The sequence below is a fragment of the Pongo abelii genome, chromosome 13 (assembly GCF_028885655.2).
Source record: "Pongo abelii isolate AG06213 chromosome 13, NHGRI_mPonAbe1-v2.0_pri, whole genome shotgun sequence".
Lineage (NCBI taxonomy): Eukaryota > Metazoa > Chordata > Mammalia > Primates > Hominidae > Pongo > Pongo abelii.
The window spans coordinates 129,117,888-129,136,765 of record NC_071998.2 but is presented as its reverse complement, the minus strand read 5'-3'; the positions used below and the strand labels follow the sequence as shown (position 1 = coordinate 129,136,765).

The following is an 18,878-nucleotide window of genomic DNA, read 5'->3' as shown; positions in this document are numbered from 1 at the left end:
AAACAGCACGGCTGTCCTCACATGTGTGCCTAGTTGCCCCTCAGATGGGTTAGGTCAGCATCTACAAACCATGGCCCAAGCTAAGAACAGCATTTACAGGGCTAAAGGCCAGAAGGAGGAATGAGGAGGAGGGAGGAGGAACAGTGACCACATGTGGTCCACAAAACCTGAAACATTTTCTAGCTGGTTCTTTGCAGAAAAAAATGTTCCAACCCCTGACTTAGATAATACACTTACTAAGCTAAAAAATACCCAAAATGGACAGCATCAAAACCTCTCAAAACCCGCTTTCCCAGTTTACCATGGCTACAGTTTGCAACATCCCCAAATGGCATTTATCCCACAGCAGGTAACTACGTTGTGTGTTAAAATGGTATTTTACTCAGTCTCAGTGATTTCCTAAATCTGCCTTTAGTCTCAGCCTGCAGGGCAAGGCTGTGATACCAACAGCAAAGTCCCAGTACTTCCTTCCTTGCAGAATGCACAGACACAACTGAACCTCCACTCTCTGCTTCCCTCGTCACCTGCAGACCTGTGATAGTTTAACTTCAAATCTAATTCAATTGAACCACACCTTCCTGTGCACAAAGTGGGTGCAATACCCAGTAAAATACACAGTAAAATACAGTAAAATACAGTAAAACACACAGTAAAACACACAGTAAAACACACAGTAAAATACCCAGTAAAATACCCAGTAAAACACACAGTAAAACACACAGTAAAATACCCAGTAAAATACCCAGTAAAACACACAGTAAAACACACAGTAAAATACCCAGTAAAATACCCAGTAAAACACACAGTAAAACACACAGTAAAATACCCAGTAAAATACCCAGTAAAATACCCAGTAAAACACACAGTAAAATACCCAGTAAAATACCCAGTAAAACACACAGTAAAACACACAGTAAAACACCCAGTAAAATACCCAGTAAAACACACAGTAAAACACACAGTAAAATACCCAGTAAAATACCCAGTAAAATACCCAGTAAAACACACAGTAAAATACCCAGTAAAATACCCAGTAAAACACCCAGTAAAACACCCAGTAAAACACCCAGTAAAACACCCAGTAAAACACACAGTAAAACACACAGTAAAACACACAGTAAAACACACAGTAAAACACACAGTAAAACACACAGTAAAACTCACAGTAAAACACACAGTAAAACACACAGTAAAACACACAGTAAAACACACAGTAAAACACACAGTAAAACACACAGTAAAATAAACACACAGTAAAATAAACACACAGTAAAACACACAGTAAAACGCCCAGTAAAACGCCCAGTAAAACGCCCAGTAAAACGCCCAGTAAAACGCCCAGTAAAACGCCCAGTAAAACGCCCAGTAAAACACACAGTAAAATACCCAGTAAAATACCCAGTAAAACACACAGTAAAACACACAGTAAAATACACAGTAAAATACACAGTAAAATACACAGTAAAAAGTGTTAAACAACAGGGCATTCTTCAGGAAATGGTATTGGGAGAACTGAATGACCACATGAAAAAGAATGAAGCTGGACCCTTTTCTAAACCACATATAAAAATTAACCCAAGATGGACCACAGTCCTAACTGCAAAACCTAAAACTATAAAACTCAGGAGGAAACCGGGGAAGCTTCCCAACATTGGATCTGGCAGTTATTTCCTAGACATGAAACCAAAAGTACAGGCGACAGAAGAAAAAAATAGACAAACTGGACTTAATCAAAGTTAAAATTTCTGGGCCAGGTGCGGTGGCTCACACCTGTCATTCCAGCACTTTGGGAGGCCGAGGCGGAAAGATCACTTGAGGCCAGGAGTTCAAGATAAGTCTGGGCAACATAGCAAGACCCTGTCTCTACAAAGAAAAATTTCTAAAAATTAAAATTTATGTGCATCAAAGGACACAGTTAACAGTGAAAAAGCAGGTTATGGAATGGAGAAAACATCTGCAAATCCATCAGGAATTATTATCCAGAATACATGAAAAAGTCTTACAACTCAACAATAAAAAAACCACCAGAATAAAAAATGGGCAAAGGACCTAATAGACATTTCTTCAAGGAAGACATACAAATGGCTAATGAGCACATGAAAAGATGCTTACCCTCATTAGGGAAATGCATATCAAAACCACGGTGAGTACCACTCACACACTAGGATGGCTACTATGAAAAAAGAATGCTTAACATCATTAGGGAAATGCATATTGAAACCACAGTGAGCAGCACGGATGGCTACTAGGAAAGAACGGAAAATAGTGTTGTGAAAACTGGAGAAATGGGAACCCTCGTGCACTGCTGGTAGGAAGTGAAACGGTGCATCCGCTGTGAAAAACTCAAAAAACTAAGTGTGGAACTACCATGTGATCCAGCAATTCCACTGCTGGGCACGTGCCCCAGCAGCACTGAAAGCAGGGTCTTGAAGAGATGCTTGTACACCCACGTTGATAGCAGCATCAACCACAGCAGCCAAAAGGGGGAAGCCACCCAAGGGTCGGCTGTCGGGCGAACGGATCAGCAAAGTGTCGTGTGCAAAACGCAGTGAAGTGTGACTCAGCCTGAGAAGCAGCGAAGCTGGGGCTGGCGCTGCAGCGTGGATGAGCCTCGGGGACACTGTGCCGAATGAAGTAAGTCAGCCACAAGAGGACAAACGTTGTACGATTCCACTTACAGGAGGTCCCTAGAGTCATCAAACTGATGGACACAGAAAGTAGAATGGTATTGCCAGGGACTGGGAGAGAGGGATGGGAAGTCAGTGTTTAAAGGAGACAGAGCTTCAGTTTGGGAAGATGAGGTTCCAGAGATGGAGGGTGGTGATGGCTGCACGGCAACGTGAATGTGCTTAACGCCACTGAGCTGTTTACTTAAAAATGGTTAAGTTTGATGTTATGTGTTTTACCACACACACACACACGACAAGGCACCTGCATCAACTAGAGTCAAGGCTAGGGAGAAGTGACCAAGGTCATACATAAGTAATAGTAACTCAAAGTGCTCGGTGGGTCCGTGGCATGAGTGAACATGTGGCTGCAGAGACAGCTCTGAGGGATTCAGGAGGTGCTTGTAGAGGTTACAGTTGAGGCGGGGAGGCAGAGTGAGAGTTCCAGGTAAGAGCACACAGAGGAGAACAGGGTAGCACCTGGCTTGGATGGGAGATGAGAGGGGTGTGCCAGGGCGAGCTGGAAGGCACAGGGGAGCGAGTACTCTTGGGGCTGGCTCTCACGGCCTCACGGTCTCCGCCTCTCTCTGTCCCACAGGCGCACTCTGTCTGTGTCTGTTTCCCTCCCTCCTTCCCTCTCTGTCTCTCGAGTGCATCTTGCTGCCATGTGGTACTTGCAAAGCTTCTCACTGAGCCCACACTAAACTGCCAGACACCCCACTGATGTCCAGAACAGACACAGAACCACCTGGGCTCCCTACTGGGGAACCTACCCTGGATTCACGTTCTAGTGGCCACAGCTCTCTGGAGTTTTTTGTTGCTTCTCCCTATGGAGACCTGTCCAGCTCAGCAACCCTGTTTGCCACATTCGGTGATTTCTCTTGGAATGTACCTCCACCTCTGGGATGCCCTTATTTTTTCCCCAAGGGATGAATACTCTCCTCCCTCCTCCAAAGCACAGCTCAGACATGACAGCTCCTCCTGCCATGTCCACTAATGAAGGCACCTCGCACACGGAACACTGAAAGCCCCACGAATGCCACACGTCTGTCACACGAATGCCACACGAAGGCCACATGTCTGCCCCACGAATGCCACACGTCTGCCCCAAGAATGCCACACGCCTGCCACACACCTGCCACACGTCTGCCCCACGAATGCCACACGCCTGCCACACACCTGCCACACGCCTGCCCCATGAATGCCACATGCCTGCCCCGCGAATGCCACACCTGCCACACAAATGCCACAAGCCTGCCACACGAATGTCCCATGAATGCCACGTCTGTCCCAAGAATACCACACGCCTGCCACACGAATGCCACATGCCTGTCACACGCCTGCCCCACAAATGCCACACATCTGTTCCACAAATGTCCCACACATCTGCCACACGAATGCCCCATGAATGCCACACGTCTGCTGTATAGCGTTTCTTGGTCTTTCTCCAGCACACCAGGTTTGGCTGCAATGAAGCCACTGTTAGAACTCAGGAGTCGGTCCCCCTTTATGTCACCTACAAACCACCACGCAGGCTGTTTGGCTCACACGGCTCTCCCCCGCAGCTGGTGTTTACAAACACAAAATGCGCTTTCAAAGTACATATCAATGAAGGTACAAAAACAAAACCTGAAGAGGAAATAGCCACATGAGGCTAATTCTTGCCGAGGTACACAACCTATTCTTTAATTTAAAAGGTTATTTTCAAGAATCTCAACAGTAAGACTAAGAATGGCTTAACTGAGGTGAGGATTCTAGATTTAGGTTTTGTTGGGACTCTTGTTACCTAACAAAGCACAAGGAAAGACCTAGCCACGGAGGCAGCACAGCCGGCTGCCCTGTCACATCTCCACATGGCCTGGCTCTGGGAGGGTAGCCCTTCCCCGAGGCTCTTCCCTCCTGTGGAGGGGGGGCCCTTCCCAGAGGCTCTTCCCTTCTGTGGGGGAGGGGGCCCTTCCCGAGGCTCTTCCCTCCTGTGGCGGGGGGAGGCCCCTTGCTGAGACTCCTCCCTCCTGGCAGGGCGGGGGTGGGGTGGTGGGCTGTGCAGCGGTGTGAGTCGCACAGTAGGACACTTAGCAGCACTTCTTCACACAATTGCTAAGAACCACCTCCAGTGCAGACCAACAGGCACCACCTCTCTCCCAACACCTAGAGCCTAGAGTGCGTACCAGGAGGTGAGGTGTGGAAACACGCACGCAGAGAGAAAAACAAGGGGCCCCATGCTGACGCCTCCTGGAGTGGGCACAATTCACAGGGAAATGGAGCTGCCAACCAGGTCACAGGAACAAGCATTTCCAGGTAAAAAAAAAAAAAATGTTCCCTTCCGGCGACTTCCGCTTTCTTTGCCCTAACAACAGGGAAGCTGCCAGTGAGCAGGCCTCGCTCTGAGCTGGGGCTTTACAATGCGGATCAACGCTGGGTACAGGGTCCAGATCCCTTGGTTCTGGCCACGGGATAGTGAGACTGCAGCTGTGACAACACCTTCATGTTTAAACTTTTACAAGAATATTGGATTTATTAAAGCCTGCAACATTCCTTTTATCACTGGAATGACTTTTTAAAACATAATTTTCAATAAATTGTGGTTTTAAAAAAATACCAAACGAGACTAAATTGGGTTTGGGTTGGCAAGAAATCCTGAAGGGTGGAGAGGCCACAGGCCCAGAACCACAGACACACCCCGGCCACAGGCCCAGAACCACAGACACAGAGCACACCCTGGGCACAGGGGGGCACCCACCCACCCACGGTCTCTGCCGCACCACCTCCGTGGGGCCCACAGACACAGAGCACACTCTGGGTGCAGGGCAGGCACCCTCCCACCCACAGTCTCTGCCGCACCACCTCTGTGGGGTCCACACAGAGCATACCAGGGGCACGGGGGGCACCCACCGACCCACCCACAGTCTCTGCCGCACCACCTCTGTGGGGCCCACAGACACAGAGCACACTCTGGGTGCAGGGCAGGCACCCTCCCACGCACAGTCTCTGTCGCACCACCTCTGTGGGGCCCACAGACACAGAGCACACCCCGGGTGCAGGGCAGGCACCCTCCCACCCACAGTCTCTGTCGCACCACCTCTGTGGGGCCCACAGACACAGAGCACACCCCGGGTGCAGGGCAGGCACCCTCCCACCCACAGTCTCTGCCGCACCACCTCCGTGGGGCCCACAGACACAGAGCACACCCCGGGTGCAGGGCAGGCACCCTCCCACCCACAGTCTCTGCCGCACCACCTCTGTGGGGCCCACAGACACAGAGCACACCCCGGGTGCAGGGCAGGCACCCTCCCACCCACAGTCTCTGCCGCACCACCTCTGTGGGGCCCACAGACACAGAGCACACCCCGGGTGCAGGGCAGGCACCCTCCCACCCACAGTCTCTGCCGCACCACCTCTGTGGGGCCCACAGACACAGAGCACACCCCGGGTGCAGGGCAGGCACCCTCCCACCCACAGTCTCTGCCGCACCACCTCTGTGGGGCCCACAGACACAGAGCACACCCCGGGTGCAGGGCAGGCACCCTCCCACCCACAGTCTCTGCCGCACCACCTCTGTGGGGCCCACAGACACAGCCCTGCCCTGGCTCAGTCCACCCCCTCCTTCTCCTGCAGGCTCCCCCAGGAGCACAGCAAGTTCTCCAGGGTGTGGAGAGGCAGTGGAGAATCTTCAGGAAACCAGGTTCCGAAGCCTCAAAACACTCAGGTTCTCTTTTCCTACAACTAACCAGCCTGTGAATGTTCAGTAATTTTCAACCAAATGATGCGCTGTAACCAGTTGCGCTTTAATTCCTGTAATAGCTCAGTCCAGAAAAACGCGGTCACTTAAAATAAGCCTCATGGTCAGAGAATTTTCTACAAATTTCAAATTGCTTTTCTCCCTAAAGGAATGTGATAGGATGACAATAAAAGATCCTCACGAATAAAAATATATGAGAATAAAATCCTGGAAGTAGGACTGTAATAAAAGCATAACTTCAGGGAGACGAATGATGTACAGTTTCTAACGTGAGTTTTAAAACTGTGACTGGGGCGCCATCCACAGGCAAAGATAAATTCAACCTTGGCCCAAGCCTCAGACTTTATACAAACACTAACTCAAAATGGATCACAGATTTAAAGTTCACGTAAGACTTAAAAAAAAAAAATTACAGAAATTAAGACCTAGGGCTAGGTGAAGAGTTCTCACACACAACACTAATAGCACAATCCACAGGAGAAAACTGATAAACTGGACTTCATCAAAATGAAACACCTTTGCTCTGTGAAAGACCTTTTGAGAGAAAGAAGAGAAGCTTCAGACCAGCAGAAAATACTGGAAACCACATATCTGACAAACACTCATATACGGAACTCTCAAAGCTAACAAAACAATGTAATCATAAAACGAGCAAAAGTCTGAAAGACATTTCCCAAAGATGACACACTGACAGCAAAGCAATGTGCAAGGAGACGAGCGTGGGAGGGAACAAGAGAGGCGTCGGGGAGGATGAGGGTGAGAGGAGTGGGAGGGGGTGAGAGGCGTGGGAGGGGGTGAGAGGCGTGGGAGGGGGTGAGAGGCGTGGGGGAGGATGAGGGTGAGAGGCGTGGGAGGGGGTGAGAGGCGTGGGGGGGGTGAGAGGCGTGGGAGGGGGTGAGAGGCGTGGGGGGGGTGAGAGGCGTGGGAGGGGGTGAGAGGCGTGGGGGAGGATGAGGGTGAGAGGCGTGGGAGGGGGTGAGAGGCGTGGGAGGGGGTGAGAGGCGTGGGAGGGGGTGAGAGGCGTGGGAGGGGGTGAGAGGCGTGGGAGGGGGTGAGAGGCGTGGGAGGGGGTGAGAGGCATGGGAGGGGGTGAGAGGCGTGGGAGGGGGTGAGAGGCGTGGGAGGGGGTGAGAGGCGTGGGAGGGGGTGAGAGGCGTGGGAGGGGGTGAGAGGCGTGGGAGGGGGTGAGAGGGGGTGAGAGGCGTGGGAGGGGGTGAGAGGCGTGGGGGGGGTGAGAGGCGTGGGAGGGGGTGAGAGGGGGTGAGAGGCGTGGGAGGGGGTGAGAGGCGTGGGAGGGGGTGAGAGGCGTGGGAGGGGGTGAGGGGGTGAGAGGCGTGGGAGGGGGTGAGAGGCGTGGGGGGGGTGAGAGGCGTGGGAGGGGGTGAGAGGCGTGGGAGGGGGTGAGAGGCGTGGGGGGGTGAGAGGCGTGGGAGGGGGTGAGAGGCGTGGGGAGGGGGTGAGAGGCTTGGGGGGGGGTGAGAGGCGTGGGGGGGGTGAGAGGCGTGGGAGGGGGTGAGAGGCGTGGGAGGGGGTGAGAGGCGTGGGAGGGGGTGAGAGGCGTGGGAGGGGGTGAGAGGCGTGGGAGGGGGTGAGAGGCGTGGGAGGGGGTGAGAGGCGTGGGAGGGGGTGAGAGGCGTGGGGGAGGGTGAGAGGCGTGGGGGGGGTGAGAGGCGTGGGGGGGGGTGAGAGGCGTGGGGGGGGTGAGAGGCGTGGGGGGGGTGAGAGGCTTGGGAGGGGGTGAGAGGCTTGGGAGGGGGTGAGAGGCGTGGGAGGGGGTGAGAGGCGTGGGGGGGTGAGAGGTGTGGGAGGGGGTGAGAGGCGTGGGGGGGTGAGAGGCGTGGGGGGGTGAGAGGCGTGGGAGGGGGTGAGAGGCGTGGGGGGGGTGAGAGGCTTGGGAGGGGGTGAGAGGCTTGGGAGGGGGTGAGAGGCATGGGAGGGGGTGAGAGGCTTGGGAGGGGGTGAGAGGCGTGGGAGGGGGTGAGAGGCTTGGGAGGGGGTGAGGCGTGGGGGGGTGAGAGGCTTGGGAGGGGGTGAGGGGGCAAAGGGAAGAAGCGTGGGAGGAGGCGATGGGGAGAGGCGTGGGGGGGGTGAGGGGGAGAGGTGTAGGAGGGGGTGAGAGGCGTGGGAGGGGGTGAGTGTGAGACGTCTGGGAGAGGGTGAGTGTGAGAAGTCTGGGAGGGGGTGAGTGTGAGAAATCTGGGAGGGGGTGTGAGAAGTCTGGGAGAGGGTGAGTGCGAGAAGTCTGGGAGACGGTGAGTGCGAGAAGTCTGGGAGGGGGTGAGTGCGAGAAGTCTGGGAGGGGGTGAGTGTGAGAAGTCTGGGAGGGGGTGAGTGTGAGAAGTCTGGGAGGGGGTGAGTGTGAGAAGTCTGGGAGGGGGTGAGTGTGAGAAGACTGGGAAGGGGTGAGTGTGAGAAGTCTGGGAGGGGGTGAGTGTGAGAAGTCTGGGAGGGGGTGAGTGTGAGAAGTCTGGGAGGGGGTGAGTGTGAGAAGTCTGGGAGGGGGTGTGAGAAGTCTGGGAGAGGATGAGTGCGAGAAGTCTGGGAGACGGTGAGTGTGAGAAGTCTGGGAGGGGGTGAGTGTGAGAAGTCTGGGAGGGGGTGAGTGTGAGAAGTCTGGGAGGGGGTGTGAGAAGTCTGGGAGAGGGTGAGTGAGAGAAGTCTGGGAGGCGGTGAGTGTGAGAAGTCTGGGAGAGGGTGAGTGGGAGAAGTCTGGGAGATGGTGAGTGTGAGAAGTCTGGGAGGGGGTGAGTGTGAGAAGTCTGGGAGGGGGTGAGTGTGAGAAGTCTGGGAGGGGGTGCGAGAAGTCTGGGAGAGGGTGAGTGCGAGAAGTCTGGGAGACGGTGAGTGTGAGAAGTCTGGGAGGGGGTGAGTGTGAGAAGTCTGGGGGGGGTGAGTGTGAGAAGTCTGGGAGGGGGTGTGAGAAGTCTGGGAGAGGGTGAGTGCGAGAAGTCTGGGAGGGGTGAGTGTGAGAAGTCTGGGAGGGGGTGAGTGTGAGAAGTCTGGGAGGGGGTGTGAGAAGTCTGGGAGAGGGTGAGTGCGAGAAGTCTGGGAGACAGTGAGTGCGAGAAGTCTGGGAGGGGGTGAGTGTGAGAAGTCTGGGAGGGGGTGTGAGAAGTCTGGGAGACGGTGAGTGTGAGAAGTCTGGGAGGGGGTGTGAGAAGTCTGGGAGGGGGTGAGTGTGAGAAGTCTGGGAGACGGTGAGTGAGAAGTCTGGGAGGGGGTGAGTGTGAGAAGTCTGGGAGGGGGTGAGTGTGAGAAGTCTGGGAGGGGGTGAGTGTGAGAAGTCTGGGAGACGGTGAGTGTGAGAAGTCTGGGAGGGGGTGAGTGTGAGAAGTCTAGAAGAGGATGCTCCCCATCAGCAGTCACAGGTATACGCATGCTGAAGCCTCGAGGAAACACCAGCACACCCAACAGAAGAGCTAAATAAAAAGTGGGTAAGTGCTAACGCTGGCGAGGACGCTGGCGAGGACGGGAGAAAGGCGACTGCTGCAACATCGCTGGTAGGCGTGTGAAATGCTGCAGCCACCCTGGAGTATGGTTTGGCAATTTCCTCGTAAAACTAAACACCTGAAGGCCATACAACCCAGTGATTATGCTCCTGTGTATTTGACCCACAGAAGTAAATCTTATGTCCAAAACGTGTACGTAAATGCTCAGAGCGGCTCTAAAGTAAAAATGCCCAGTGTCCTTCAGCGGGTGAGTGCCGACGTACAAGGCTGTCCACACCCCACAGAACACCAAGGCCTCAGCAGAGAACAGGACGGGCTAATGACGTAACTTGGATGATCTTAAGAGAACTATGCTGAGTGACAAAAGCTACTTTCAAAAGGTTACATACACTATAATTCCATTTATGTAAAATCAGAAATAGGCCAGGCACGTTGGATCATGCCCATAATCCCAGCACTTTGGGACGTCGAGGAGGGCAGGTCATTTGAGCTTAGGAACTCAAGACCAGCCTGGCCAACACGACAATATCCCTTGTCTACAAAAATATAAAAATCAGCCGGGCAGGGTGGTGCACATTTGTAAACCCAGCTACTCAGGAGGCAGAGGCAGGAGGATGACTTCAGCCTGGGAGGCGGAGGTTGCAAAGAGCTGTGATCAGGCCACTGCAGGCCAGTCTGGGTGACAGAGTGAGATCCTGTCTTTAAAAAAAAAAAAAAAAAAGAAAGAAATGACAAAATTATAAAAATGGAATCTGCAGATGAGAGGCTGGCACAGGTTCAGGTCTGGTGGGTGGCTACACAGGGTGACGTCAGGGACCCTGGTGTAGGGGGAGGTTCCGCATCTCGACTGTGCCCTGTTGTGAAGGGGGTTCCGTATCTCGACTGTGTCCTGGCATGGAGGGGGTTCCACATCTCGACTGTGTCCTGGCGTGGAGGGGGTTCCACATCTCGACTGTGTCCTGGCGTGGCAGGGATTTGGCATCTCGACTGTGTCCTGGTGTGAAGGGGGTTCCGCATCTCGACTGTGCCCTGGTGTGAAGGGGGTTCTGTATCTCGACTGTGCCCTGTTGTGAAGGGGGCTCTGTATCTCAACTGTGTCCTCGTGTGAAGGAGGTTCCGCATCTCAACGGTGCCCTGTTGTGAAGGGGGTTCGGCATCTCAACTGTGTCCTGGCGTGGCGGGGATTTGGCATCTCGACTGTATCCTGGCGTGGCGGGGATTTGGCATTTCGACTGTGTCCTGGTGTGAAGGGGGTTCCGCATCTCGACGGTGCCCTGTTGTGAAGGGGGTCCGGCATCTCGACTGTGCCCTGGCGTGGAGGGGATTTGGCATCTCGACTGTGTCCTGGTGTGAAGGGGTTTCCGCATCTCGACTGTGCCCTGGTGTGAAGGGGGTTCTGTATCTCGACTGTGCCCTGTTGTGAAGGGGGCTCTGTATCTCGACTGTGTCCTCGTGTGAAGGGGGTTCCGCATCTCGACGGTGCCCTGTTGTGAAGGGGGTTCAGCATCTCGACTGTGTCCTGGCGTGGAGGGGATTTGGCATTTCGACTGTGTCCTGGTGTGAAGGGGGTTCCTCATCTCGACTGTGCCCTGTTGTGACGGGGGTTCGGCATCTCGACTGTGTCCTGGCATGGAGGGGATTTGGCATCTCGACTGTGCCCTGGTGTGAAGGGGGTTCCGCATCTCGATTGTGCCCTGTTGTGAAGGGACTTCCGCATCTCGACTGTGCCCTGTTGTGACGGGGGTTCCGCATCTCGACGGTGCCCTGTTGTGAAGGGGGTTCGGCATCTCAACTGTGCCCTGTTGTGAACGGGCTTCCGCATCTCGACTGTGCCCTGGTGTGGAGGGGTTCCGCATCTCGACTGTGCCCTGGTGTGAAGGGGGTTCCGCATCTCGACTGTGCCCTGGTGTGGAGGGGTTTGGCATCTCGACTGTGCCCTGGTGTGGAGGGGTTCGGCATCTCCACTGTGCCCTGGTGTGGAGGGGTTCGGCATCTCCACTGTGCCCTGGTGTGGAGGGGTTCGGCATCTCCACTGTGGTGGTGTTTCCACACATCCACATACGGGAAACTGCACAGAACACCCTGCGCATGATGCACATGCACACAGGTGACAGTGAAACTGAGTAAACCCCACGGACTTTACCAATGTCAGTGTCCTGGGTCTGACACTGTCCTCTAGTTATCAAAGACATCACCACTGACGGAAGCTTGGTGAAAGGTTTTTTTTGCGGTTTCCTGTGCCACTGTAATTATTTTTAAGATTTTCTAAAGCTTTGCCATGTACAGAAGAATACTGCAAAAGGTTGAAGTCAGGCCAGGCCAGCCAGCCTGGGAGTGGAGAAGCCCCAGGGCTAGGGCAGTTGTCCGCACCACGAGGCACCCACCCTATCTGTCCTAGGAGAGGACGCAACACCCAGCAGCTGTGGGCCCCTGAGGAGCCAGCAGTCCGGCCCCACAGTGCGCCCACCACCCACTGAGGAGCCAGCAGTCCGGCCCCGCAGCGCACCCACCACCCACTGTGGTCACTGCAGAAAGGCCACAGAAAACACGCACAGCACTCACAGTCAGGCTGAGACACTATGACAGAAACAAAGGTGGAGACACCCTGGGGCGGGGGGGAAAGCTAAATCTGATAGAAAAAAAAAAATCACAAACAGGAGGTGTCGAGTCCAAGAGAACCCCCACTTGAGGAACCAGAATTTACAACAGAGATTACAGAAGAATTATAATGACCATCTTTTGAAAGATAACACAAGATAGAATTCAGCATTTTTTAAATTAAAAGAACTAATCAGGCCAGGTGCAGTGGCTCACACCTGTAATCCCAGCACTCTGGGAGGCCGAGGCGCATGGATCACCTGAGGTCAGGAGTTCAAGAACAGACTGGCCAACATGGTGAAACCTCATCTCTACTAAAAATACAAAAATTAGCCAGGTGTGGTGGCAGGCGCCTGTAGTCCCAGCTACTTGGGAGGCTGAGGCAGGAGATTCACTTAAACCTGGGAGGCGGGGGTTATAGTGAGCTGAGATCGCGCCATTTCACTCCAACCTGGGTGACAGAGCAAGACTCCGTCTCAAAAAAAAAAAAAAAAAAAAAAAGAAAGAGAGAGAGAACTAATCAGAGATACTGGGCATGAAAAAAATTTATGTCAGAATAAAATATATCAATATATGGGATGAACAGCAAGAAGGAGAAGGGCTGGGGAACCAGTCAGGAAGCTGGAAACAGACAGAGAGCTGCCCAGGGGGACAGAAGAGCCGGCCATTTAAGAGGAGCTCCATGGGAAGAAAACGGAAGAAACATCATACAGAGCATCCTTCTGGAGCCAAAGACACAAATCCTCCAATTGACAGGGCTGTGAAGCCCTAAACAGTGGCTGAGAGGAAAGAGCAAATAATCTACAAACAAAGGACAAGAAAGTGCTGTCAGAATGTTCACCAGCAATGTCAGAGAGAGAAAATTCCACGGGAATGGGGAATGTGATCACAAACCTAGAACCTTATACCCAAATTCACATCAAACTGAGAGAGCACATTAAAAACACGATGAACACTTTGAAAATGTGTATCGTGTATGCACCACGTAAGATCTGGTGATCAGTCCAGCACAGTGTGTGTGAGAAGCACACGTGCCCTGTGTGTGAAAATCAGCCGGTGTGTGTGAGGGTGAGGGGCGCCCTGTGTGTGAAAATCAGCATGGTGTGAGGGGCGGGCACGCCCTATGTGTGAAAATCATCATGGCGTGTGTGAGGGGCAGGTGTGCCGTGTGTGAAAATCATCACAGTGTGTGTGAGGGGCAGGCACGCCATGTGTGTGAAAATCAGCACTGTGCGTGTGAGGGGCAGGTGCGCCCTGTGTGTGAAAATCAGCACGGTGCATGTGAGGGGCAGGCGCGCCCTGTGTGTGAAAATCAGCACGGTGCGTGTGAGGGGCGGGTGCCCTGTGTGTGTAAATCATCACAGTGCGTGTGAGGGGCAGGCGCACCGTGTGTGTGAAAATCATCACAGTGTGTGTGAGGGGCGGGCACCCTGTGTGTGAAAATCATCTTGGTGTGTGTGAGGGGCAAGCACCCTGTGTGTGAAAATCATCACAGTGTGTGTGAGGGGCGAGTGCCCTGTATGTGAAAATCATCACGGTGCGTGTGAGGGGCGGGTGCGCCCTGTGTGTGTAAAAATCACGGTGCGTGCGAGGGACGGGCGCCCTGTGTGTGTGAAAATCATCACAGTGCGTGCGAGGGGCGGGCGCCCTGTGTGTGTGAAAATCATCACGGTGCGTGTGAGGGGCGGGCGCGCGTGCCCTGTGTGAAGCCCTCAGGATTCAAGACTCATTCTGCTCTCAAGGTAAGGCTGAGCCCAGCAGCTCCAGGTTGGGAGGGAGACCTCGGCATGTCCCCAGGTGGCCCTTTGCCCCTCACTTCCGTCACATTCTGGCCCGATCGAAGTTCATTTCTAGTCACTTCTCAATGAAACAGGGTCAGGGCTGAGTCCTCCCTAGCTGGAGTGAAAGCCCTAAAGTCCAAAGCAGAAGAGGCAGTGGCCTCCTTGAAAGGATCTGACACACTTTTCTATAGAGGGCAACAGAATCCTGTGAAAAGAGAAAGCGCAAGAAGGAAGCGAGGCGTCGCCTGGCATCACTCAGCTTTGTCACTCACGCACAAGGCATTAGCAGCATCTCCTCTTTTTTTTTTTTGAGACAGGGTCTCACTCTGCTGCCCAAGCTGGAGTGCAGTGAGGTGATCTGGGCTCACTGCAGTCTCCACCAGGCTCAAGCAATCCTCCCACCTCACACTCCTGAGTAGCTGGGACTACAGGTGTGTACCACTATGCCCAGTTAATTTTTGCATGTTTTGCAAAACTTTGCATTTGAGTTTCACCACACTGCCCAGGCTGGTCTCAAACTCCTGGGCTCAAGCAATCCACCCGCCTCAGCCTCCCAAAGTGCTGGGGTAACGGCCGTAAGCCACTGTGCCCGGCCTTCTCCTAGCTCCTCATAGGCCCTGTCGGATAACCACTGACACTTACTGGCTTCTCCTCAATGCACCAAAGTCCATTTGCCGTTATTAAAACAAAAGAGATGGGAAAAAGGAGACAGCAAGAGAAGATACAAAATTACCAGGCCCACGACGGACTTCGGCATGGTCTTGCGTGCCCTGTGGACCTTGACGTCGGCACCAGGGGCCGGGAGCTTCCTGTCCTCTGTGTCAGCACTCCCCTCCCCAAGGGTGGCTGGTGGGGCGGCTGGCGTCTGGGGAAAAGCGCTTGGAGTCCTGCCTTTGCCAGCCCCTCCAGGAAGGGTTTTTGCAGCATGGCCAGGCAGCGAAGAGGCCAGAGTGCTGGTAGTCCTCAAGGGCTGTGCCTGCAGGGCCGGCTTATTTAAGATGTATCCGTTGCTGCCGATGACAGAAGTCTGCACAAAGTCGTCGGCAGTGACGTGGTTTTGCTTCCCCGCTTCTGAGTCTCTTTCTGAAACCCCATTTTCCGCTATCCGGGTTAGTGTGTTGGTGCCGTCCTGGGGGTTGACCCTTGCGCTGTCCTGAGTGTGCTTTGCAGCATTTGCATGACTGCTGGCATCGCTGTTTTCACAAGACCCGTTGGTCTCACCGTCCGCAGCCATGTGGGCCTCTCCTGCCTGTTTCTCTGCTGAGCCTTCATCGGCAGCCATAGGTGTCTCTGCCAACAGAGAAAGGAGTGTCACTGACTGCAGGCCGTGCTCTCCATGGCACCACCACCACCACAATTTCCTCCCCCACCATGACACCACCACAACTTCCTCCCCCACCACAATCTCCTCCCCCCACCACAATCTCCTCCCCCACCACGACACCAACACAATTTCCTTCCCCCATGGCACCACCACCATCACAATTTCTTTGGCTGGCTTATATAAAACTGTCTACAGAAAATTATTTTGTTTCATATGCAAACCAGCATTTCAGTTCAAACATATTAAATGTAAACATTTCTTAAGCATTAACTTTGAACGTAAGTTGGTTAAGTTTGGGGACTCACTGCTATAATAAAACGTGGAGTGTTATTTGGAGATAGAAAACAAGGCTTCAGAAGAGGCTTCACAAGAACTAACAGAGAAAATGGGTCAGAAAAAGGGCTTATACTTGGAGCATGTCTGTGGTCTGCTCTCCACTCCCTACAGAAGCTCACTCTCTGATGACAACCCCAGGAAATCACATCCAGGGCAGTCAAGAAGGAGACACTATTTTACATCACGAGATTGACACACACACTCAGCTCAGGACAGGCTGAGGCAGGAAGCCTGTGATGGCATTGCTGGGTGCACACGGAGCTTCAGTCAAGCCTGAGATGCCACCGCCCAGTGCCCTCCTTCCTGGCTCTGTTCTTCCTGGTGCACAACAGACCTGACCATCTGTCACGCCGACCGTCTGTCCTTCCACCCGAGGACGTTAAGTCCTATGAGCGCAAATGCTCTGTCTGTTTACCAGCGTACTCTGAGCACCTGAACGAGGCCTGGCATCTAACATGTGTGTTCTGAATAAACAACTATGTTTTAAAAACCCTTAGCAAAACAGAGTAAGTGGAAACTTCCTTATATCAACTCCTGCAGCAGATGTATATATAAATGCTAAATTAATTGCATATAAGATCTATTAACACTACCAGTGTCTGACATAAAAAGGCAGTGCAGGTGACACCAAAGGAAAAGAAGAATGTGAGGGGCAAACTGTTCCCACCTGCATCTGACACAATCATTTACTTAAAAACAGACTCAATTAGCAACTAAAACACAAGAGTACAACCACACTGCTGAATCTGAAATCATGTTACAAAATCAAAGACATTTATTTGTATCAACATTACCTAGAAAATGTAAGAAAAAAAGTATCATTCACAGAAGTAGGGAAAACTACAAAGGGTATTAGGAAATTTGCCAAGATTACTCAAAGCCAATGTGTTAAAAAAAAAAAAGTTAAATAGAAGGCATTTCATGCTCCTAAATGGATGACATTACAAAGCTGTCAAGTCCCCTCAAATTGAATCTATAGGCTGGGTGTGGTGGCTCATGCCTGTAATCCCAGCACTTTGGGAAGCCAAGGAGGCACAATCGCTTGAACCCAGGAGTTTACGACCCACCTGGGCAACATAGTGAGACTCTGTACCAAAAATAAAAAAATTACCCGGGCATGGAGGTGCACACTTGTAGTCCCAGATACTCAGGAGACTGTGGCAGGAGGATCACTTGAGCCCAGGAGGTCAAGGCTTCAGTGAGCTATGATTGCACCACTGCACTCCAGCCCGGGTGACAGGTCTCATTAAAAAAAAAAAAAAAAAAAATATATATATATATATATATATATATATATATATATATATAAGCAAACTGAATCCAGCTCCGCACCCCCCAACAACAACAAAAAAACTGGCGAGGAGGATTAAACACCATGAACAAGTGGGATTTAACACCAGAAATGCAAGGTTGGCTTAATAGCTAAAAATGAATTAATATACCAAATATCAGTAGAACAAAATAAAGGACAAAACCACACAAGCATCTCATTAGACAGGAAAAAATGAACACCCCTTCATGGTCAATACACTTAGCAAATGGTTGGCTAAGAAAAGAAAACTTCCTCAATCTGACATAAGGCATTTATGAAAAACTACAGCTAACATCATACTTAAAGGTGAAACCCGGGAAGCTCTCTCCCTAAGGTCAGAAACCAGACAAGGATGTCCAGTCTTGCCACTTCTATTCAACCCTGTACTGGAGATTCGAAGTAGAGCCATAAGCAAGAAACAGAAATAAAAAGAATGCAGATTGGAATGGAAGAAACCAAATGAGCCCTAAAGATGACACAAGCTTTTATACAGAAATTCCCAAGGAAGTTTAAATCTTTAGAACTAATAAACGAGTTTAGCAAGGTTACAAGATATAAGATAAATATGCAAAAATCAAATTTTTTTTTTACTTTTTTTATTTTTTGAGATGGAGTCTCGCTGTGTCACCCAGGCTGGAGTGCAATGGCATGATCTCTGCCCACCGCAACCTCTGCCTCCCGGGTTCAAGTGATTCTCCTGCCTCAGCCTCATAAGTAGCTGGGATTATAGGCGCGAGCCACCACGTCCAGCTAATTTTTGTATTTTTAGTAGAGATGGGGTTTCACCACATTGGCCAGGCTGCTCTTGAACTCCTGACCTCAGGTGATCCGCCCACCTTGGCCTCCCAAAGTGTTGGGATTACAGGCATGAGCCACTGTGCCCAGCCAATCGATTGTATTTCTATACAGTATCAATGATCAAAATGAAAAAGAATTTTTAAAACAATTCTATTCAAAATAGCATCAAAAAATATAATACTTAGGGGCCAGGCACAGTGGTTCACGCCTGTAATCCCAGCACTTTGGGAGGCCGAAGAGAGCAGATCACTTGAGCCCAGGAGGTCAAGACTAACCTGGGCAACAAAGGGAGACAGTGTCTCTTAAAAAAAAGAAAAAGAAAAAGAAAAAGAAAAAAAAAAAAAAAGGCCAGGCACGGTGGCCCACGCCTGTAATCCCAGCACTTTGGGAGGCCAAGGCGGGTGGATCATGAGGTCAGGAGATGGAGACCATCCTGGCTAACACGGTGAAATCCTGTCTCTATTAAAAATACAAAAAAAATTAGCCGGGCATGGTGGCAGGCGCCTGTAGTCCCAGCTACTCATGAGGCTGAGGCAGAAGAGTGGTGTGAACCCGGGAGGCGGAGCTTGCAGTGAGCCGAGATCGTGCCACTGCACTCCAGCCTGGGTGACAGAGTGAGACTCCATCTCCAAAAAAAAAAAAAAAAAAATTAGCGTGGTGTGGTGGCTCACACCTATGGTCCCAGCTACTTGGGAGGCTGAGGTGGTAGGACTGTCTGAGCCCAGGGAGATGGAGGCTAGAGTAAGCCATGATCACACTCCAACCTGGATTACAGAGGGAGACCCTGTCTAAAGAAAAGAAAATCTTACAATAAACCCTAACATTTAAAGCCAACTGATTTTCAACGAGGGTGCAGGAACAATTCAATGGGGAAA

General features: G+C 51.9%; 1 protein-coding gene across 25 annotated transcripts in view; it reads right to left on the bottom strand.

The window, feature by feature from the left end:
* EHMT1 (euchromatic histone lysine methyltransferase 1) overlaps nucleotides 1–18,878 on the bottom strand; it is a 229,824-nt gene that overhangs the window by 116,369 nt on the left and 94,577 nt on the right. For 24 of the 25 annotated variants that reach the window (XM_024252220.2, XM_063714603.1, XM_054521327.1 and 21 more), the window contains one exon: nucleotides 14,967–15,523. In XM_024252220.2, coding sequence (XP_024107988.1) covers nucleotides 14,967–15,523 — 557 coding nt within the window. Of the gene's footprint in view, nucleotides 1–14,966; nucleotides 15,526–18,878 lie in introns of those variants that run through there. The other variant, XM_063714602.1, reaches the window with a different exon arrangement.